General features: G+C 37.1%; 1 protein-coding gene across 1 annotated transcript in view; it reads left to right on the top strand.

Annotated features, from left to right (window-relative positions):
- The first annotated feature begins 3,094 nt into the window (after positions 1–3,094).
- The window catches only part of SOS1 (SOS Ras/Rac guanine nucleotide exchange factor 1), a 32,759-nt gene continuing 16,538 nt past the window's right edge, over positions 3,095–19,315 (top strand). Inside the window, exons 1-7 of the mRNA XM_057385170.1 lie at positions 3,095–3,219; positions 5,366–5,497; positions 6,056–6,220; positions 7,298–7,507; positions 7,941–8,084; positions 8,687–8,797; positions 8,907–9,005. Of these exons, the coding sequence (XP_057241153.1) occupies positions 3,178–3,219; positions 5,366–5,497; positions 6,056–6,220; positions 7,298–7,507; positions 7,941–8,084; positions 8,687–8,797; positions 8,907–9,005 (903 nt within the window). The 5' untranslated portion in view covers positions 3,095–3,177. The remainder of the gene's footprint in view (positions 3,220–5,365; positions 5,498–6,055; positions 6,221–7,297; positions 7,508–7,940; positions 8,085–8,686; positions 8,798–8,906; positions 9,006–19,315) is intronic.

Genomic DNA, 19,315 nt, shown 5'->3' with positions numbered 1-19,315 from the left:
AGATATTGTTAAGAACTCATGTTCTTAAGCAGATCCTGAAAAGCTGTTCAAGAAAGTTCAAGCTGRCTCTGCTTATATTTTTTAAATAAAAAGAACCCTGGTCATTTCTCTTYTGAGAATTAGGAAAGATTGAGAAGATTGGCTATTGAAAAAGTGAATACATGAGTTGAGTGAAAACAGCCATGGTGGCAGGGATTTGTAGCTAATGTAGATTGCATTTGCCCATTGGAATTTGTTGGGGTGTTTTGAACAATTGAAGTTTCCTTTAAAAGTTTTTAAACTGCTTTTTTAGTGATTTCCCTTATCACAAGATAGACATTTTATTGTGTGTGTAGGAGGGAAGGGAATAGTTCTGTCATTATTTAAGGGAGAGGTTAAATGTTTAGATAAGAATCTGATCTAAACATCACAACACTTTAGAAGTTGTTAGTCTGTTTTTATATGTGTATTCCTAATTAGGACTGAAGGATCTGGTGGGATTCAAGCCATACTCTCCCTTTTCAAGGGTGGTAAGGCTGGGTGGCCCAGGTTTTTTGATTTAAAATCTGAGATGACTTTATGAGAAAGATGGAAAGCCCCTGGTAATTCGATCTTCTCTTTTTTTTTTCTGAAACAAATCACGTGATGGTTTATGCTAACAGATGTTCCCATTTCTTGTCTTCTCTTACTAAATCTTGCATCTTACCCAGCCTTGCATCATGTCTTAGGTAATGGGCTTGGGACTTGCACTGAATATACTCAGAWAACACTGTCATTCTCAGTCTGAGCCTTTGGGTGCTGCAGTAGTGCAGATACTGAAATTACACATTTCTGTGATAATTGTGCACCAAACTATGCTGCACTTTTCCTTGTTAGTCTGGCTGTTTTCTTTTGTTCACTTGTATGACTTTGAACCCYAACTGATACTAAGTGTCACGTAGCAATGAAGGTTATTTACCATCCACCTTAYATAGATAAGCTGTGCTGGCAAGCCAATGGCAACTCATGATGTTTTCTTCTGCCAAGGTGGATGTTCTGTTAAAGCAGAGCTCRGCAGTGGCCTTTGAGAATAATATGTCACTGCCCCCAAACAGAAATGCTTAGGRGAAAATGTCTGAAACTTTTATCTCCTGAACTCAGAGTAGGTTATCATTGTTGACTYTGTTTTGGCTGACTGTGGATAATGTTTCAGGTTATGGCCTGATGTGGTATTTTTGTTTGTTTGTTCTTATTCCTATAGGCTCTGTGTTACAGACCAAAAGAGTCATAATGAGGTTTTTAAAGTCTGGTCTGTTTTCTAAGTAAAGGAGAAAATGGAGCTGCTCTTCATCACTCCAGTTCATCATGGTCTGGATTTTTRCTGTTGAATTGACTTGGCAATTTAACGCTTCTTGAAATACAAAATGCTGGAGTATAGTATAGGGAGATTGTAATACAAATTTGTTCAGTTCTGCTTTAAAAAAACAAACATTAAAGGCAGCATCTTCCAGACGGCTCAGATCAGCTCTGCTCTTTAAGAGAACACTTCKGCAAGTCTGTAATTTCTGGAGTTAAGGTATTCCAAGCTGGAACAGTGTTTCAGATGTCAGTGTTTGAATTGTAAATAATGTTTGGGACTGCCTGGCATGCTGTCATTCGTGTACCTCCACAAACACACTCTGTAGCTGTGCATAGTGAAGTTCTTAGGAAAAGTGAAACTGTTGGCATAATCAAAATAGTCGTGTTAGCTAGTCAAATGGAGAGAAGTTCTTCTGTTCTATTTTTGTCAGACTGCTTTTAACTTTAAAAAGCAGTAACTTCTGGAGGTGTTTTTTTAGACCTGCTGAATAAAGGGTGTGCAATCTGCAAGAAGCCAAACGCGTGATCCAGCGTATTTGAATCTCAACAGCAGTTAAGTGAGCACCAGGACTATGCCCAGACATGAAGCTTTCAGACTAATGAGTGCCCTAGCAGGCAGGTGGATTTCTGTTTGAGGCTGTTTTGTGTTTGAACTTCATAACATTTAATTCTTGCTATAACTGCAAACACRAATTAAGACTCAGGTGTGAAATTTATGGCAGCATTATTGGAGTATAGACAYGGGGTTAACATTTGGATGAGGCAGATTGTTGGGGTTTGCTTCAGAGGTGTTAGGTTATTGTGTTGGTGATCAACAGAACTGAAGGCATTTTGGGTTGTGTGCAGGGGAACAGTAAAATGATGAAATTGGGGCTTGACAGCTGCATTGCGAAAGTCAGCTTGCTCTGGCATAATATTTGCTGTCTGTATAGGATTGAGATTAAGCTCTGAAGCACTGAGCTTTGTGTACCTGAAATTTAGGATGGTGAAAACTCTGCTGTTTTGTGAACTACAGAAGTGCCAAGGAAAAGTATATACTWGAGGTTTCAGAAGTTAAGTGACTGGGGAAAAAAATGGGATGAGCAAGGAAGATTGTTCCTTGTGGAATCTGCACCAGCAAGAAATTAGACACATTTACRACATACAAGTAAACATATGGGGACCAAATTTTCAAAACCCCTCAGCTGCCACTTAATGCCAGGACAACACTGTGGCCTTTTTTGAAGTTTTTTTTACTATAGAGGCTGACATATTTAAAAAAAAACAACACTATGGAAACAAACTTGTAAGCCAATCTTAATGAGTGCTAACTGAGAATGGATTAAATRATTTGAGGGCTGAATGCTGTTGAAAGCGTGGTGCCTCTGTTAAAAATGTTCTGTATTTCATTATTATAGATTGTCATGAACAATGACTTGTCAAATGGGGAAAACCCCCACCTCTGAAATATCCTGTAAAAACAGTGGTTAAGAGCAACTGTATGCAAGGGCTTTAAAAGTTTTCCTAATTTCACTGCTAAGCACAGTTATTAATTAAGCATTTTCTTGACATTAAACATAATTTATAAGGATTTGAGTACATAAAGCATTTGAGATTTATGTTTCTGTCAAGTGTGAGTGTTTCACTCGCGTTTGTCTGATGGGTTAACAGAGCTACATTTTGGATTGGGTTTTTCTGGGCTGTTTGGCTTGGGTTTTGTCATCTTTTTCTTGCAAGTAAAGCATGTGGTTTGGGGAAGAGAAAAACTCAAAGCTTGAATTCTTCTCTTTCCTACAGGTTCAGGTGCAAGTCCATCCCAAACTTTCCTCTACTGAAGATGCGTTGCAGTATGTGGAGGAGTTAATTCTTCAGTTGTTAAATATGTTGTGTCAAGCTCAACCAAGAAGTTTTCTGGATGTAGAGGTATAGAGAACACTTATTACAAATCTTATTACAAATAATTTGAACTATTACATGAAAGCTACTCTATGAATAATTTCACAATGCAAAAAAGAAAGCAGTAATTATGTATCTTTATGCAGCAGAGCCTTCTGCATAAAGCCTGCTGAGTTCCCTAATAGCTCATTTTCCTATCAATTGAGTTTGTTGTTCAGTGCACACCAAAACTATCTGTGAGCTGTATTGCTATTTAATAGATGGTGTGTGTAAATTTTGTACGTGAAGCTGACTGGTTTCTTTCAAAAGACCCTCTTTCTTCACTGATACTGTATGCAAACTCCAGCTGCTTAGTCTGAGGCTCTGTGCTGTTTTCTCAGCATGGTAATTTAGGCTGATATACTCCCTGCTGTCCCAGAAATTCGAACAAAAATAGTTCAGTCACTTTTTCAGAATGAGTTTAGGAACACTTCTTTCCTCTATACAGAGACCTCATCTCTTACCATTGCATTTTCAAAGATCTACAACCTCTGCTGCTCAGCACAAATGTTTAAGAAGAGAGGTTGGTCTGGAGGTTTTTTTAATCTGAGGAACCATATTAGTTAGGCTGTTTCACTTAAGCTTGTAGGACCATGAATACCTTGRTAGCACTTTTTGCTTAACTGTGATTTGAAAACTTTGGTGCCAAGCTACAGACTCTGTGCTCTGTGCTTTTGCTTTCCAATGCTTGGGGCCAAGGCCTGGGCCAGGTCACTTCCTCACGTTCTGAAAAAAGTGGACTAATGGCAAATAAAACCTTTTTTTGATGAAAAACCCTTAAAAATATGGCTGTGTTAGAGATCAAGAGTCATGAATTTCATCCTTCCTCTTCCCTTTTGAACACTGACATCTCCAGTGGTGTTCCAGTGTCCTCTTTAATGGCTGGCCATTTTTGCAACATCATTCTGGTCTGGCAGCTCAAGAGACAGGAGGTTTGTGGAAGGTTGTTTAATGCTRTTTTAAACAGCACTGACAAAAAACTTGACACGAAGTGCTGTATTTTGAGTCTTTACACTGTGAAGACAGAAGAAGTGCCAGAATTAGAGATGATCAAGCAACAACCATTTACCCCCTTGGTGTTCATGCACAATGATGCTGTCTTTAATTATATGGTCAAACACATTCCTTTTTCCTCAGCACACCTTCACCATTCAGTGAACAGACTGAACCATGGTAGGGATGTGAATTGGTATTAGTGAATCAGACTTTTTGGTTTTTTTTTGGTAGGACCTCTGCTTTCCTTTTGCCCCTTTATGAGGGGAAAAAAAAACCCCAGGTGCACTTTGGAAGGTTGGGTTTTGCTTTTATAGAGTACTATTCTGTCACTTTTTTTTTTTGTTAGAAAGTTTTTGTTTGTGTACTTTTTCCTGTACCATCTCTTTGTAAGTGGTCATTAACTTCATCTTCCTCATTTCATGGTTACTCAAACAGGAGCCATATTTACGTAAGTGAGCACTTGCAACTGAAACAGTCAGTGGGAAGTGTGGTCTGAAAAAAATAAAATGTGAAGTTATCTGAGAAAATAAATTTCTGACATCTGTTGAATGGGCTACAGAAAAAAAAGTCTGGCACTCTGACTACTGGAAGGAATAAAAAAATGGGGGCACGTCTGGTCCACCTGTAGACTGAAACTGTTTTAGGATATGTGTGTGCTGTTGGACATTTTCTTTTCCTTTTATRTTCATTGTTATCATCAGAGCAGTTTGCATGTGTACAGACTGGACCAGAAAAGGTAAAAAAGCTTGTTACAATTTCCTTCAGGGACCATCCTGTACAGGGAATAAAGTGCTAGGAGAAAATGTTGTCAGGTATTTATTGGTGAGTTACCAGGCATGTGCACAAGAGGAGCAAACTGTGCCTTCAATGGCTGCTTATTTCTGCCATTTCTTAAATTTTGCACGAGATAATTCTCTGATAATRATACTCTGAAACAACCTTCTGGATGTAGTGAGCAACATGTACCAAAATGATAACATTTACACGTTTTGTATAAGCTTTTGTACAATATTGAAATACAGGTATTAACAATCATTTTTTTGTTAAGTAATAGAAAGCAATTTGATAACACAGTTACATAGCTGAGATCATTCAGATGATTCATTCACCCCTTGGTCATGGTTTTTTTTTCCTTAAGGATCGTGTTCAAAAAAGTTTTCCCCATCCTATTGATAAGTGGGCAATAGCTGATGCCCAGTCTGCTATTGAGAAGAGGAAACGAAGGAATCCGTTATCTCTTCCAGTAGAAAAAATCCATCCCTTGTTAAAGGTAAGCAGAGATGGAATCTTCCTTTCAGAATCYARTTASAKGTCAGCCCYTTTGTTTCATGTAAAATTTGTGTGCTCCCTGAATTGTAAACTAAAAGRATWAGSARTATMYRTGTTTGTTACRTAGTTGTGAGTGTTCCAGTTAATGGAATGTATTTATTTTTCAGTTACGAATCAGTCAATTCTATTTTGGACAAACAAGGCCAAGAACCCATTTGTTACAAGTTTGATTGTTCATGTTTAATTTTACAGTACTAAGAAAACACTCAAGAAACTCATAGAAATAGCCCTAAATGTTTAATTGAGGTTTTTTGGGCTGTTAGTTGGCTCTTGGTACTTCCACATTTAATAGAGCAGCATTTCCAATGGCACTGTTTCTTCTGCAGGTCTACACATTCCAGTGTTTTTATTCTTAAAATAAGCTGTGGATATGTGACGAATCTTTATTGAGCAGGGTTTTACTTAATCTTACTAGTTTGARTTGTAAACTGTGGTGTCTGTTTCATCAACTGAGTAACAGTGGAATGCTCTTTTTTTTTCCTTTTTTTTTCCCTTTCAGGAAGTTCTAGGCTACAAAATTGACCACCAAGTGTCTGTTTACATAGTAGCAGTATTAGAATACATTTCTGCAGACATCTTAAAATTGGTTGGGAATTATGTGCGGAATATAAGACATTATGAGATTACAAAACAAGATATTAAAGTAGCAATGTGTGCTGATAAGGTAAGCCTAACTYTGGTTTGTCATGTTAACAAAACAACTAAAGCTGTAGTTAAATTTTGAGAGGACARAAYTTACATGGAATGTTGTACCTTTCAWAATAAAAATTAGTGTTATAAAATATGGTTCCAGTGATAGAACAAAACTACCAGAAAGCTAACTGARCTTACAGAGCTCTTGCTTGGGCCTATTAATAGTTAAGTCTCTCTTCTTCTTGATTGCACTTGCCTAATCTCAGCAATGTGTGAMTACATTAAAAATTACTGTGAAGCACCACTAATTTAAGACTATTGCATATCAAAATTAATGTTTCAATGATTAAAATAAAAASCCCATCTCCTTTGCATCTCAGCCTAATTCTTCTTAGTACTGAGACATGGGCMTGGTGAATACAGCCTGGAATCTCCTAGCAGTGTGCTAGAGCTGTGCCTGTGAAGGAAAATTAGAAATGATGAGGCCTCTTTGAATATTTAGATTATTCCATGTAATTCCTACAGTAGTGATGCTGTAATGTCCCATTCCCCAGAATTTGTTAGGGTTCTCATTTTAACCTGAGTTCTGTGTACAGTCAKTGACTTTGAAACATGAATCACCTTCTGTTCTTAGAGCTTCACAAGTCAGGCTTAATGCACTGTGYCCTGCATTGTTCTGCTTTTAGAGAGTCATTGTAATGACTCCTKGCTCACAAACCACACTTGGAAGAARTGTTTATCTTGAGAAACTTAGATTGTGCACTGCTGATTCAGAGCAATAGAATACAGAGCTAAATGCTAATTGTTTTGGTGTACTTCACCTTTCAAAATTGTAATTGATTTTTMGGACCACATTCCTGGAGAGATGCCTGGATTGGTCTAAGTGACTGGGAGTCTTCAGAAATTGCCACTGCAAATAATGACTTGCAAATTCATAGCAATGGATACTGCTTTTGTAATGCCCATCTGGTTACAGAATGATAATACATAGATTTTACTGCTGATCAGTCTGATTTCATGGRAAYTGTAGATTTTCTTTATTGGTAAAACACTGGTGAATCWTGAAAAGCAGTTCTCACTTTGTGGATTCCCTCTCTTTGCTGCCCAGGTATTAATGGATATGTTCCATCAAGATGTAGAAGATTTAAGTGCACTAACTTTATCTGATGAAGAACCCTCCACCTCAGGGGAGCAAACCTATTATGACCTAGTGAAGTCATTTATGGCAGAAGTCCGACAATATATAAGGGAAYTGAATCTCATTATCAGAGTTTTTAGAGAGCCATATGCCTCCAACTCCAAACTGTTTTCATCTCATGTAAGTATTGTACAAATCACACACAGAAAATGCACCTAGTATAATAAATACRAATAGAAATTGATACTTCTGGAACTTAACTGTTGTTGAGTTTAATATATTAGTAGTAGAGAAAACACTTTCCTTGAGTTCTGAAATGAGAATAGTAAAACAACACTTGCAGGTTTTGTAGGACTGTGGAAGAAACCTTCCCATTTACTTACATTCACCTACAGGCCTGTAATTTTAAAATTTATCACTGTTTTTTTTTGCCATATTTGAGTAATTGTATTTTTTTTATATATTTCATTATTTTTAAAATACATTTAATGATCTTACATAAATCACAGAAAATGTGCATTATAAAATAATTGTAAAATCTTGTTCTATATAAGGAAGTTCTTGACTTTCACAGAGTAGCTTTGCACATTTGACTTTTGTTGMATCTTTGCAGGATGTGGAAAATATATTTAGTCGTATATCAGACATTCATGAACTTAGTGTGAAGTTACTGGGTCATATAGAGGACACTGTTGAAATGACAGATGAAGGCAGTCCTCACCCACTAGTAGGCAGCTGTTTTGAAGATATGGCAGAGGTAAGACAATACTTGGTTGGGTTTTTGGGAGGCTTTTTTGCTATTCAGATGTATTTTAATACTTGCAATTGGATCTCTGTTCTGCCTTTGTTCACCTCAAGATCTCTTCTTCCAATCCCACCATGATAAAGAGATAGTCCATTTTTGAGAGTGCTCTTTTTAGTCCCAAAATATTGGCTTTTAGAGTTTAAAACTGTTCAAAGTTGAGAGAGCAGAGGTGAAAAAACAACACTGATGATGAGACTCTGAGCATCCTCAGCCTGTTTTGATGGACCTATCTTTGGCCCTGAGGTGGGCACTGCTTTGAGCAAGAAATAAGTCCACTTGACTCCCAGAGATCTCTTTTAGACTGATTTAATCTGTGAGTCTGTGCACGTAAAAGTATTGATTCTATAGATGCTTTAGAAAAAGTRTGGAGAAAAATCTCTCCTATGTAGGATATTTATTTTCTTTAAGAAATGCAGAAGTTTAACTGTTTTGTAAACTGATGGTGTCCCTGCCCATGGCAGGAGGGTTGGAGCTGGATGATCCTTTAAGGTCCCTTCTAACCCAAGCCATTCTGTGATTTTGTGGTTGTAAAATTATTTTCTCTCTTTTCTTAGGAGCTAGCATTTGATCCATATGAATCATATGCACAAGATATTCTGCGACCTGGGTTTCATGATCATTTTCTAAGCCAATTATCAAAGCCAGGAGCAGCATTTTATTTACAGGTAATTTGCCTCTAAATAAGACATATTGTTGATATTACTATTTTAATTTCATTATATTGTTGCTTCAATACATGTATTGTTTTAAGACTGAAACTTATTTTGTTTTTAGTCAATAGGTGAAGGCTTTAAAGAAGCTGTTCAGTATGTTCTACCCCGGCTGCTCCTTGCCCCTGTTTACCACTGTCTTCATTATTTTGAACTGCTAAAAGTAAGAATATTGTGCAATCTGATGTGTTTAGTTTTGGTTTGGGTTTTTTTCGTGGTTCTCAGTGTTAGGTACCAGCGCTATGGGTGCTCAGTTAAGTGTAAAATCTTCTGCTARAATGTGAATGATAAAACTGCAATGTTGAGAGAAAAGTAGGTTATGAGTTCAGCAGGTTCATGCTATAATTAACTGAATATCAGCTGCTAATGACTTCTGTTGAGCAATCTATCAGTCTAGAAAGCAATAATGATCTACACACTCACATTCCTGGAATGGTTGTTTTCATCAGTGTTAGGAGATGATGGCACTTGGCTGTATTGCAGAAAATGTCCAAGCCTTTCTCAAGATGTTACTTTGTAAATCTGAAATCACAGTAAGATTTCCCCTTCAGATTAATTTTATTTTTATGAAAGCTTCAGTGTTCTTGCAGTGCACATCACATGGGGTTGTAAAGGTGGTATCTTTCCTTCAAAGAGAAGGTTTGGTTAATATTTACACTTGGGCTATTTCTAAYTAGACCTTGCCTTGATAGGGCAACAGTAACATACACATATGAACAGAATGTTTTTCTGGGGCACKTATCAGTATTGAATAGTGATCTTTAAGGGGTGTAAAGCATTTTGAGAAAACTTTCCAGTAGAATCTGCTTTTGTCCTTAATGGAAATTCATAAGGCATGCAGTGTTCCAAACAGCTACTTACAGAAATTTGGATCAGAAGTTAAAAACAAAACAAACCAAAAACCAAAACAATTTTAAAGAAACCTCTGTATGTTGAATGTTTGATTGGTTTTCTTTGGGTAAGCCAGTAGTTRGCTTGTCTTTGAGCTAAGTGTCTACAGTTGTAATTCCATTTTTATTGGTTTAGATCTACATGTTCACATTTGGMATGTAACTCGTATAACACGCTTTTTGAAAGATTTTGGGATGTGTGTGCTTTGTTTGTTTTTCTCATTCATGGGTTTGGTCTGACTTCAGATATCTTTGAAATATTGAGCATTTTGACAGTCCATTGGGAGGGGGGTTTGATACAGCTTGTTTGCATTTGTATGGGAAAGACTTGCACAAACACAAGGTTCCTCTGCTCCTGCTTTTATCACAGTCTCTGAATGGAGTACTGAAGGCTTTGCATACTTCTGGTTGAACATGGCATTGTCTTACCTAATGGACAAATGAAGGATTAATGTTTGACACACAGGCATTCTGCTTTGCTTATTGCCATTGGCAAATTTAGGGGGGAAAGGAGGGCATGTGTGCCTATGGAATGGGGAGCAGCTCGTGTTTGCCTTTTTTAGGGTAAATTTGAGTCTAAGCTAAGCCCCTCTCCAGGAGTTTATCAATCTTTTTGCAACCCATGACTTGTGCTTTATAAAAAATTCTTGTCTTTTCACATTCATTCTCTGCCCCCACACACAGAGCCCCTCTACCCTGTGTCAGTCTGGTATTGTTGGGCTGGATTTTATTCTGTATGTGATGAAATCCTCCCAGGTTTTCTTCCCACCATGTTGCTGATGTCACATTTAGTGAGACACCTGTCACTGTGGTTGGTCAGCACACACACATTATGACACAAAACAGGCAGTGGTGGATAATAGACACACATGAAGAGAGAGATATTATTTCTCACAGCAGCATCTTGAGCTGTCAGTGTGCACTCAGCATGTGAATCCCTGCCTCAAGTARTCTTTGCTACCAGTAACATTTTCTTCTTTATGTCTGGAATCTTGAAACAGATTCCAGCTTGATTTTATCTGATACAGAAGGATTTTGGTACAATTATTTAGCCATATCATCCTGACAGTCCCACTGATACAAGATTGTACTGAATTCTCTTGTGTGGTGAGAGGCATGATTTAGTGATTGCAGACATATCTGTGAATAATCAMGTTTTAAATGCTATGGAAAGGGATCTGTGGTGATGAAGAGACAAAATGTTGGCAAAGTAGCATATGGAAAAACATTTGCTTTCTCTTGAATATAGATATACTTAAGAGTATATATACTTGAATATAGATATACTTTATAGAGAGGTTAGCATTTATTTTTGAGCTGTTTAGTACAATGTTGTGTATTTTGAAGTTAYCTATTTAAAATGCATTTCAGTTACCTCGTAACTGTGCAGATTACAGAAAAAAAAGTAAATATCTATTCACTAAAGGCTATCCTGTTTAGAAACTAAAGCCCTCCTGAAGTTGAACAAGGCACCACAAATGCATATTCTATTTTTAGCTGAAGTTTCTTGCTGCTACATTGTTGGGAAATCAGCATAGGACTAAGAGCTGTGTYTTCCTTCAACCAACCTGAAAGTCCCCAAACTTTTATACAGAAATGATATAAAATAGTAGCTTTGTGTGAAACTTGACTTTTCTGTAGATGTTCAGATAATAAATGAGCTTTTCTAAATCAMAGAATCATGACTATGACCTTGAGTAATTGAAGAAAGAGGTTCACAAGACCTTTGAATTGAATTGGRCACTGTTTCAAGTGCTGTACATTTGTATGTGTGTATGATGCTCTTTCACTGGGTAAATGGATTACTTTAAAATTCTATTTTTTCCAARCAGAAATGCTTCAAATCATATATCAACTTTGCTTAGATAAAACAAGAAACAAGAGAAACTTGGTTCTCTGAGAAACAAGAGAACTTGGTAGGGTTTTTGTTTGGTTGGGTTTTTTTTTAAGACAAGTGCAAACTTGAGTTCCATGGCTTATGAATGGTAACTTGTTGTCTCTTTGCTAATATATTTTAGTTGGAATTCTACCTATGATGTTCTAAAAATCTCAGAATGCTTTCATCTCACAGCAGCATAAAGTGTGTTTTGGGTTGGTTTTTTTTTTCAAACTTTGTTCTTAGATGATAAGTAATTTTTCAGGCTTTCCTGACTGGCAGTTCAGCTCAAGTGGAAATACTCCTCAGTTAAAATGTTTTGTCATCTTCTTTCACCATGCTAACGGTGAAACAGTGCTAATGGTAAAACATAATAATTCTGGTTTGACAAGGTCTTTCAAGATGATAAACGCTCCTTTTCCCAACCTGATGGTATTAAATTTGTTGTATTTTACTGAAGAGGGCACAAGGCAGTAAAATGTTAGTTTAAAATAGTGTAGGACTGAAGTATCTTGAGCTTGATCTCTGAAGTTTTTGCTGTGTGTTGTATTGGGCAGTACATCCCAAACTATTTTGGGCTTTGATTTAATTTTGATTCTCAGCCTTGTTTCACAGTGCCATGTTSCAGAGTGTAACTAATTGAGTGAGTTGGGTTTGCAATCCCATCTGTAARTGATGTAACCCAGCCCAGGGTGGAGAATCAAAGCTTTAATTAGTTGAACTTTGTCAGTCTGCAAAGCTTTTACAATATCTGCAATTAYAGATCATTGTCTCACAGCACTGTCTGGACTGTTTGTCTTCAGTACAAGCACTGTGATTGAAAGGTTCTGTTGCTTTAGTCAACTCTCAAAGTATCCTTTAATTGCTGCTAAAACCAGTAAATCACAGATTTGAACTGGCTGTAAATTATTTTAAGAAAGTATTCACTTAATATCAGCAAAAGATTTTACTTTCCGAAATCACTTTTTCTTCAGTGCTACTTTCCAAATGCAGTAGCTTGTATGCACAACATAGTTCTGAAATAAAATTAAAAGCAGAAGTGTCACTGGTTTACATCTTCGTATATGTAACTGCAGATGTGGATAACTTATAAAATCCACTGATTTAATGGTCAATTTTAGGTCTCTGTGACAGATGAAAGTCTGTGTGTTGAAGGTCTGTATGTTGCCCAAATTGTTGCTAGTGTGTGATAAGGACTAAAAATGTGTTCAAGTGTTTGAGTGTTTTAGGGAGAAAAAGCTGGGGTGATGTAAAATTTGGTCTGAAATCTAAGAAGAAGTTTCCTAGAATATGACAGGAGGTGAAAAATTTAAGAAACTTTGTATTGTTAAGCTAAGAAGACTCGTATTAGAACTGGAAAGTTGTATAGGTACAGAAACTGTGTCAAATGGTAGAAGCTGGTGTTGCTACAGCCAGGTTAAATGAAGTTTTGTATTTATTTTTGCTTGCAGGGTTTCACTGACAATATTTATATTTCTTTCCTGCTTAAATGCTCATGGGTTTATGCCTTAAGTCAGTTSTGTGTTCATCAGCCAAAAGGGAGAAGTTGATAGGGGAAAATAAAACTTTGTCCCACATGTGTGTGTGCACTTTTCCCAGAAACTTGGTTATCATTAATCGAACTAATCAGTCCTTAATTTTCTTTATAACTGTGGCACTCATTGATGTATTTCTGTGTGTTTGTATCAGATAAATCTATGCACATGTGCATCACTTCATTTGTCAGTAGTTTGTGTCATCTGTGKGGAGTTGTAATGGGGCTGCCTGTTTTGCTTTATAGGTTTTTTTTCCTCATACACAGGATATATCTGGGCTTTTGAGAAGCAGATGTCTCTTTCCAGAAATTTTCTAATAATTTCTCATAACTTCCTTTCYTTTCTAAATASGTACCTCTGAGAATATTATTTCTAWTGGCYCTCTAAATTTGCTTTTCTGCAAAAACTGGATAAAATGTAACAAAAGTGAGAATAAAATATTCCTTGTGACACTTTGCCTGACATTCCTCAGTGACTCTTGAGCTGGACCTGTAACAGCAAATGCTGTACTCTGATCCCTGGAGGAGGAGTAGGATGTCACAGGACCAGACTTCTTTGGGAAGTCAAATGAAGCACAACCTGAACTCAAGACTTAGGACTTCACTTACGTRTTTAACTGTTTCATTGGGTTCCAAAGTCCTGTTTTCCAATCAATTTTCTAAAAACACCTGCATGGGAAATGCTCCATAGTCCTGTGGAAGTTAGAAGAGCTTTATTTTAATTGTTCTGTTCCCAATTTTCAGTGGCTGCTGTCCGTGATGGTAGAGAGCTCTTCAGCTTCCCTGGCAGCAGTTTCTGAACTTGTTGAACCCCCAAGGCCCAGCTGTCATGAAAATGAATGGGTGTTACAGGAATTTGCACAAATTTTGATCCTTTTTTCCCCTGATAAATAAAAGTTTTGACACAATTCATCAAGGATTGAGTGTTAAGAAGCTTATTTTAGTTGGGATTTTCAACTCCTCATTTTTGTGACTGTGGCAGTCATGATGTAGTCCCTGATACACTTTTATTGCTACATCATCTTTTCAAAACAGTAGTTTATTTCTCTGTCCTCTCTGTACAAAAGGCAGATCCTTGGAGAGAAGTAGTGCTATGGTTGAGAYTTCCATCTGCTTGATTTCTTCAGTGGAAAAACTTCTGGATGAGAAGCTGTGGATTTAGTTCCATTAACAGCTTTTTCTGTTTCTCTTGTAACAGTGGAGGTGTATGTTTTCTGTCAATACTTTGAGATATTCAGTCAAAACTGACGGAAATGCAAAAGAAATAACAAACACAAATGGAACAACAAATTCTCTTCATGGTTTCTTCTTGTCACTTGCTGTTTCATTTCACTTGCTGTTTTTTACTTAATCATCAGGGTTCCTCTTAAAATCAGCAGGATTCTACCCTCGCTTCCCAGAATGATCTCTGAAACTGTGAATTCATCTTACATAGAATTCTAGCATTCATACATTTCTGTTCAAGAATTCATTTCTATCCAAACACAGAGGTGTCATCCAGTTTTGCTTACAGCCTTGCAAAATTTTCTGGCAAAGATCAGACTTGAATTGTGTCAAAGCAGGAAAAGTGGATTTTAATCCACTTTGGAATTRCAAAAGAGAAAGGGAAGATATTTTCAGATTGCATTGTCTTTTCTGTGATGGCAAATTTGGGGGAAGAAAATGGAAGACCTCAGTTACAAGTGTGGAAGCACATAGGTAAATATTCTGTGATATTTCAAATACTGATCTAACTAAATGCTATGAACCAAATCATGAGTTTTAAATTTCTAATGTATTCTGCAGGTCTGCTAATAGTGATGAGACAAACCAAAGTGACAGTAAGAAAGAAGAGAGTTTCAGAGCATGAAGGCTCTGGAAGGATCTGTGTGAACTTGTACATTTGTTACAGAAAGGTAATGATGCTGCTGTGGAGGAGACATCAGCATATGAAAAAAAAACCCAAACTCTGTATTTCTGAAAAATGCAGAGCAAATGGGTTTTGTGTACTTGGAGAAGTCAGGGTCTCCTGTGGCAAAGTAGCTATTCCCAGTAATGGATTATAAAATGCATAAATGGCTGCTAGTAGCCTGAATATTTAGGAAATAGTTTTGTGAGAACGTCAGAGAAGTTATTTGGGAAAAAGGTTTTGCTTTTCTATCCCTTCCTTGGTGAAGGAGATGGCTTAGTGTGATCTCATGCATGAATCCCTTCCCAGCTGCAGAAACTGAGAGCAAAATTGCAGAAACTGAGCAAAATTGCAGAAACTGAGAGCAAAATTGCTCCTCTTCCTGCTGAGCAGACACCAGGTGAAGCTCTTAGCAGGGTGCAGTAGCTCTTGAGCAAACCTGATCTGGGATGTTCTCCTGACAGGCTGTACCCCTTTATGGGAATGCCAATGGCAAAATGGTTACATGAGAAACCTGTTACAGAGMACTTTGAACTGCTGAATTGGTGGAACATCAGCTGACAGACTTGTGTAGTTTATGTTTCTGAATGGGTCTTCCTGATTTTTCCTCAGTGTTCATCTTGATTTGCAAAATGGCACTTGCTTCAGAGTAGTGTAATTTAATCTGGAGCAGATTTATTTTTATTTCACACACACACACACACACCCCTTTCCAAACAAGAACATTTACATTGAGTAATTAAAGTAGCAATTCCTTAAATTCACGTTTCTTTAGCCCAAATGTTTCAACTTGCCTGGGTTCATATGACATTTGTTGTACTTAAATTTTCAACATATATTTAAGATTTAAGGCTTTTAGTAAAGATGTGAAAGAAGAGGGAATCTTGTACTAAAAGTGGAAGTGCTTCTTGTTTCTCTCTGTGTTTCTTGTGCAGTATGCTTTCCCGTGGGTTGCTCATATTTTATATTGTGAGTTAAAACTTAATGTGAAATAAAAGATGAGGGATTTTTAGCTTCTGTATCTTTTAAAACATGCTTCCAAGAGAATGCTGAAGGTTTTTTGTAACTAATTATCTGATATCTGGGGTTTGCTATTTGACATGTGCAATTTTATGTAACTTTTAAAAATGAAACTGAGAAGGCATAGATAAACTTTGAGTGGAGAAAAATTCTTTATCATTACTTCAGTATGATATTAAATTATATTCCACTGTCAATGCAACTGACACTCATGCTGTAATGGAAATCTAAATAAACAGATAACTGTATGAATGTTTTTACTGCCCTATGCTCAGGTTTGCCTGAGTTTATATGAAAACAAAATGACTTTTCAAATTTCAGTGCAATGAAGCTGTGTGTGTATGTATGTTCAGGAATGTGGCATGTGGGGTTTCCTACAAGGTTCAAGTATGAGGTGTATTTTAGTCTGCCAGCATTTTCCAGAAGTGCACGTGTTCCCTGCAGTTTTTCCCATTTACTGTCCCAGATGATTTCCCGATGCTTTCTAAAAATTAAATTTTCTAGTTGTGAGAACACTTCCTTTTGTTCCCAGGATATTGCTGCATTGAGCTGAGTGTTTTTATTATTTGTAGGAATTATGAAAAGTCAGAGAGTGCTCTCAGGTGTCTCTATGCTACTGAGCCACCTTCTGGGATTGTTTTATGCCAGCAGACCTGCCTGCCTTTGTCAGAGAAGAAACCCTGTGGCTTTTTATTCTTGATTACAAAATAGCTCTGTCTTCTGTGTRTTGAAGCTGTGGTCTTGATTCCCAGAGGAATTGGGGAACTTGCAGTTTACAAATTTCGGTGGTTATACTCAGAATAATCTTCTGGGAAGACAGAAGTTTGGGTTGTGATGCAAACCTTGAAGTGTAAGATTTTGTATTTATTGTGACACCTACTGGTATGGTTAGGTCTGCGTGTTCTCCTGTGTATTTTCTATCATTGTATTTCCAGAGAGATGCTTCTGACAGTGTAAGAGGTTGAATACCATTGTCTAATTCTGCAGAGTGTGAGAAGGATTTTTTTCTATCTCTTTGGAATTTATAAATGTCTAATCTGTGTGTTGTGCAACAGGTAGAACCAAATACCTTGTCTTCCACTTCTCTTTGAAACTTGTGGCCTAGAATGTGGAGCACTTCCATTTTATTAGAGACTTCCCTAGGACTCTGTTTTCCAAGTTTGTTTTCCTGTGCCTGTAGTATTGTGAATCACATGAACCCTAAGCCAGTATTTTCTAATAAGATTATTAAAACCCACCATGTCTGTGATACTGCTGATAATCATAAGTCTGCACTTCCTTCACATAATATTATAGTACTCTTCACGATGTACTTTCTGTAAAAAAAAAAGACAAATAAACCCCAAAATAACCAACCATCCCGAAACCAAAAATCAAACAAAAAACMTATTACCACTTAGCATCTCCCTTGTTTGTTCATTAGGGGGCACTGCACGGCTGTAGAAGAATCAGTGGGATTTGCAGAGAAACTTTCTGGGTGCTTTTCAGTGATGCCATTTTACTTTCCACCTCTTCCAAATTGTCTAGGGGTAGTGTAAGATGAAATCATTGTTGTAATTTACACTGAGTTCTGACTTTAATTTGTTTTTGGTAATTATACAGTATCATGCTGGAATATAAACTTCCAAATTTCTGTGTCTAGAGAAGTGTCTTCATAATAGTTCAGAGCACTGCCTGATCTGCAATTTGTGTTGGTGTTACACATAAGACACATATTTCCATACCTTACTTTCTAAATGTTAAACCTGGAGCATAATTGCATTCATTCAATTTTAAATTTCTATTTACCACTGGAAATAGAGTTACTCCCAATGGATCCTGATGGGGAAATGTTAGCTGCTTTCTCTCCCCCACTATATGCAAATATGTATTTTGCTTTAGGGACATGGACTTCTTCTGTGATCAATGCCAACATTTTTGCAACTGGAGAGAGAGATTACTGTAAAAACCAACATAGGAGCAGAATGCTTTGCAGTAATRAATGTTAATCTCTGCTAGTTTGTTTCTGAAGAGAATGTGCAGAATATTGTAGGACCTAGTAAGGCTTATTTTCAAGGAAACTAGGCTAAAACAATCTCTTCKGCTGTTGAAGTGTAGAAACCCAGAAATTATAGGAAATCCAGCCAGACTATTTTGATGGAAGTTTGTAAAAAGGCAGCACACAAGGCACAGAGACTTCTCTGAATGCTTGTGTGGGAAACATGCAAAATCTTAGAGGCAGTTACAGGTTTTTCAAAGCTTTCTTTCAGGACTTCTGCCAGTGTTGCTGTACCTGCCTCATTTGCCCAAAACCCTCTCTAAACCCCGATCTACAAAACCGAAGCAAAGGGAAGATGATACCTTTAGTAAATCTAGAGAACAGAAGAATATGGAGAGGGTACTCTGTTCCTTCTTGGAGTGATGTGTTCTCACCAAGATCTTTTAGGAAATTAWGCTTTTTTCTGCTGTTCTCAGACCTGTTCCAGTGGTTGTTACACGAGTAGGCACTTGCACCTAATGCTGCTTAGGTTGAGAATATGACAGATGACACTGCCTGAACCAAAGCTGCCTAGAATAAACTTTGTGGTTGTCCTTAAAGCTGAAAACATAAAAAAGTAGACTTTGGCATTGACATCTAWTGCACTGAATGATTAACTCTGCTAAGGGAAMAAAATGCTGTTCTCTGACCCATTCRAATATTARAYATGMCTGTGTTGTACTCAGTTGGGTTTTGGAGGACAGTACTGGTATTTCACACTGGAATCAAACAGCACAGTTGTACTTTTTCCAAGGGTGTCTCATTCTGGTTTGTGCCAGCCTTTGCTTCAGTTCTACCACCAAAACAAATCTTTGAATTGTGTAGAGCTAATTATTGGTGTGTGATAGTCTAAAATGCTTGTCTGTTAATAATTCTGCGTGTATTATTTCACTATTGCATCTAAACCACAGGTGTAGTCAGCAATTTTTTCACTCATTTGAARCATTTTAATGCTTAAATGAAGATTTGAGATGAAAATCTTAAATTGAAGCAATTTTAAACATGGCAGATCTTGTTTTATGAAATTTACCCATTGTAACAATAGCTACACACAAAATATTAGTTTTAACCCTTCTCATCCAGTTTTAGTTTAGTTTTTAGAATTAAAAACTCACGGTGGTTCTGGGCGACTTGATCTGTGTTGGCTCTGCAGTTGAGCTGGAGTTTGGCTGGGATAATCTCCAAGGTCCCCTTCTACCTGATTCATTGATTAGGCTGTTATCAGTGAGAAGAGAGCCCTTGCAATCT

Source organism: Malurus melanocephalus, unplaced genomic scaffold (assembly GCF_030028575.1).
Source record: "Malurus melanocephalus ecotype Western Australia unplaced genomic scaffold, MMel_1.1 scaffold_796, whole genome shotgun sequence".
Taxonomy (NCBI): domain Eukaryota; kingdom Metazoa; phylum Chordata; class Aves; order Passeriformes; family Maluridae; genus Malurus; species Malurus melanocephalus.
The sequence above is the reverse complement of the archived record's forward strand: the minus strand, read 5'-3'. Positions and strand labels throughout refer to the sequence as shown.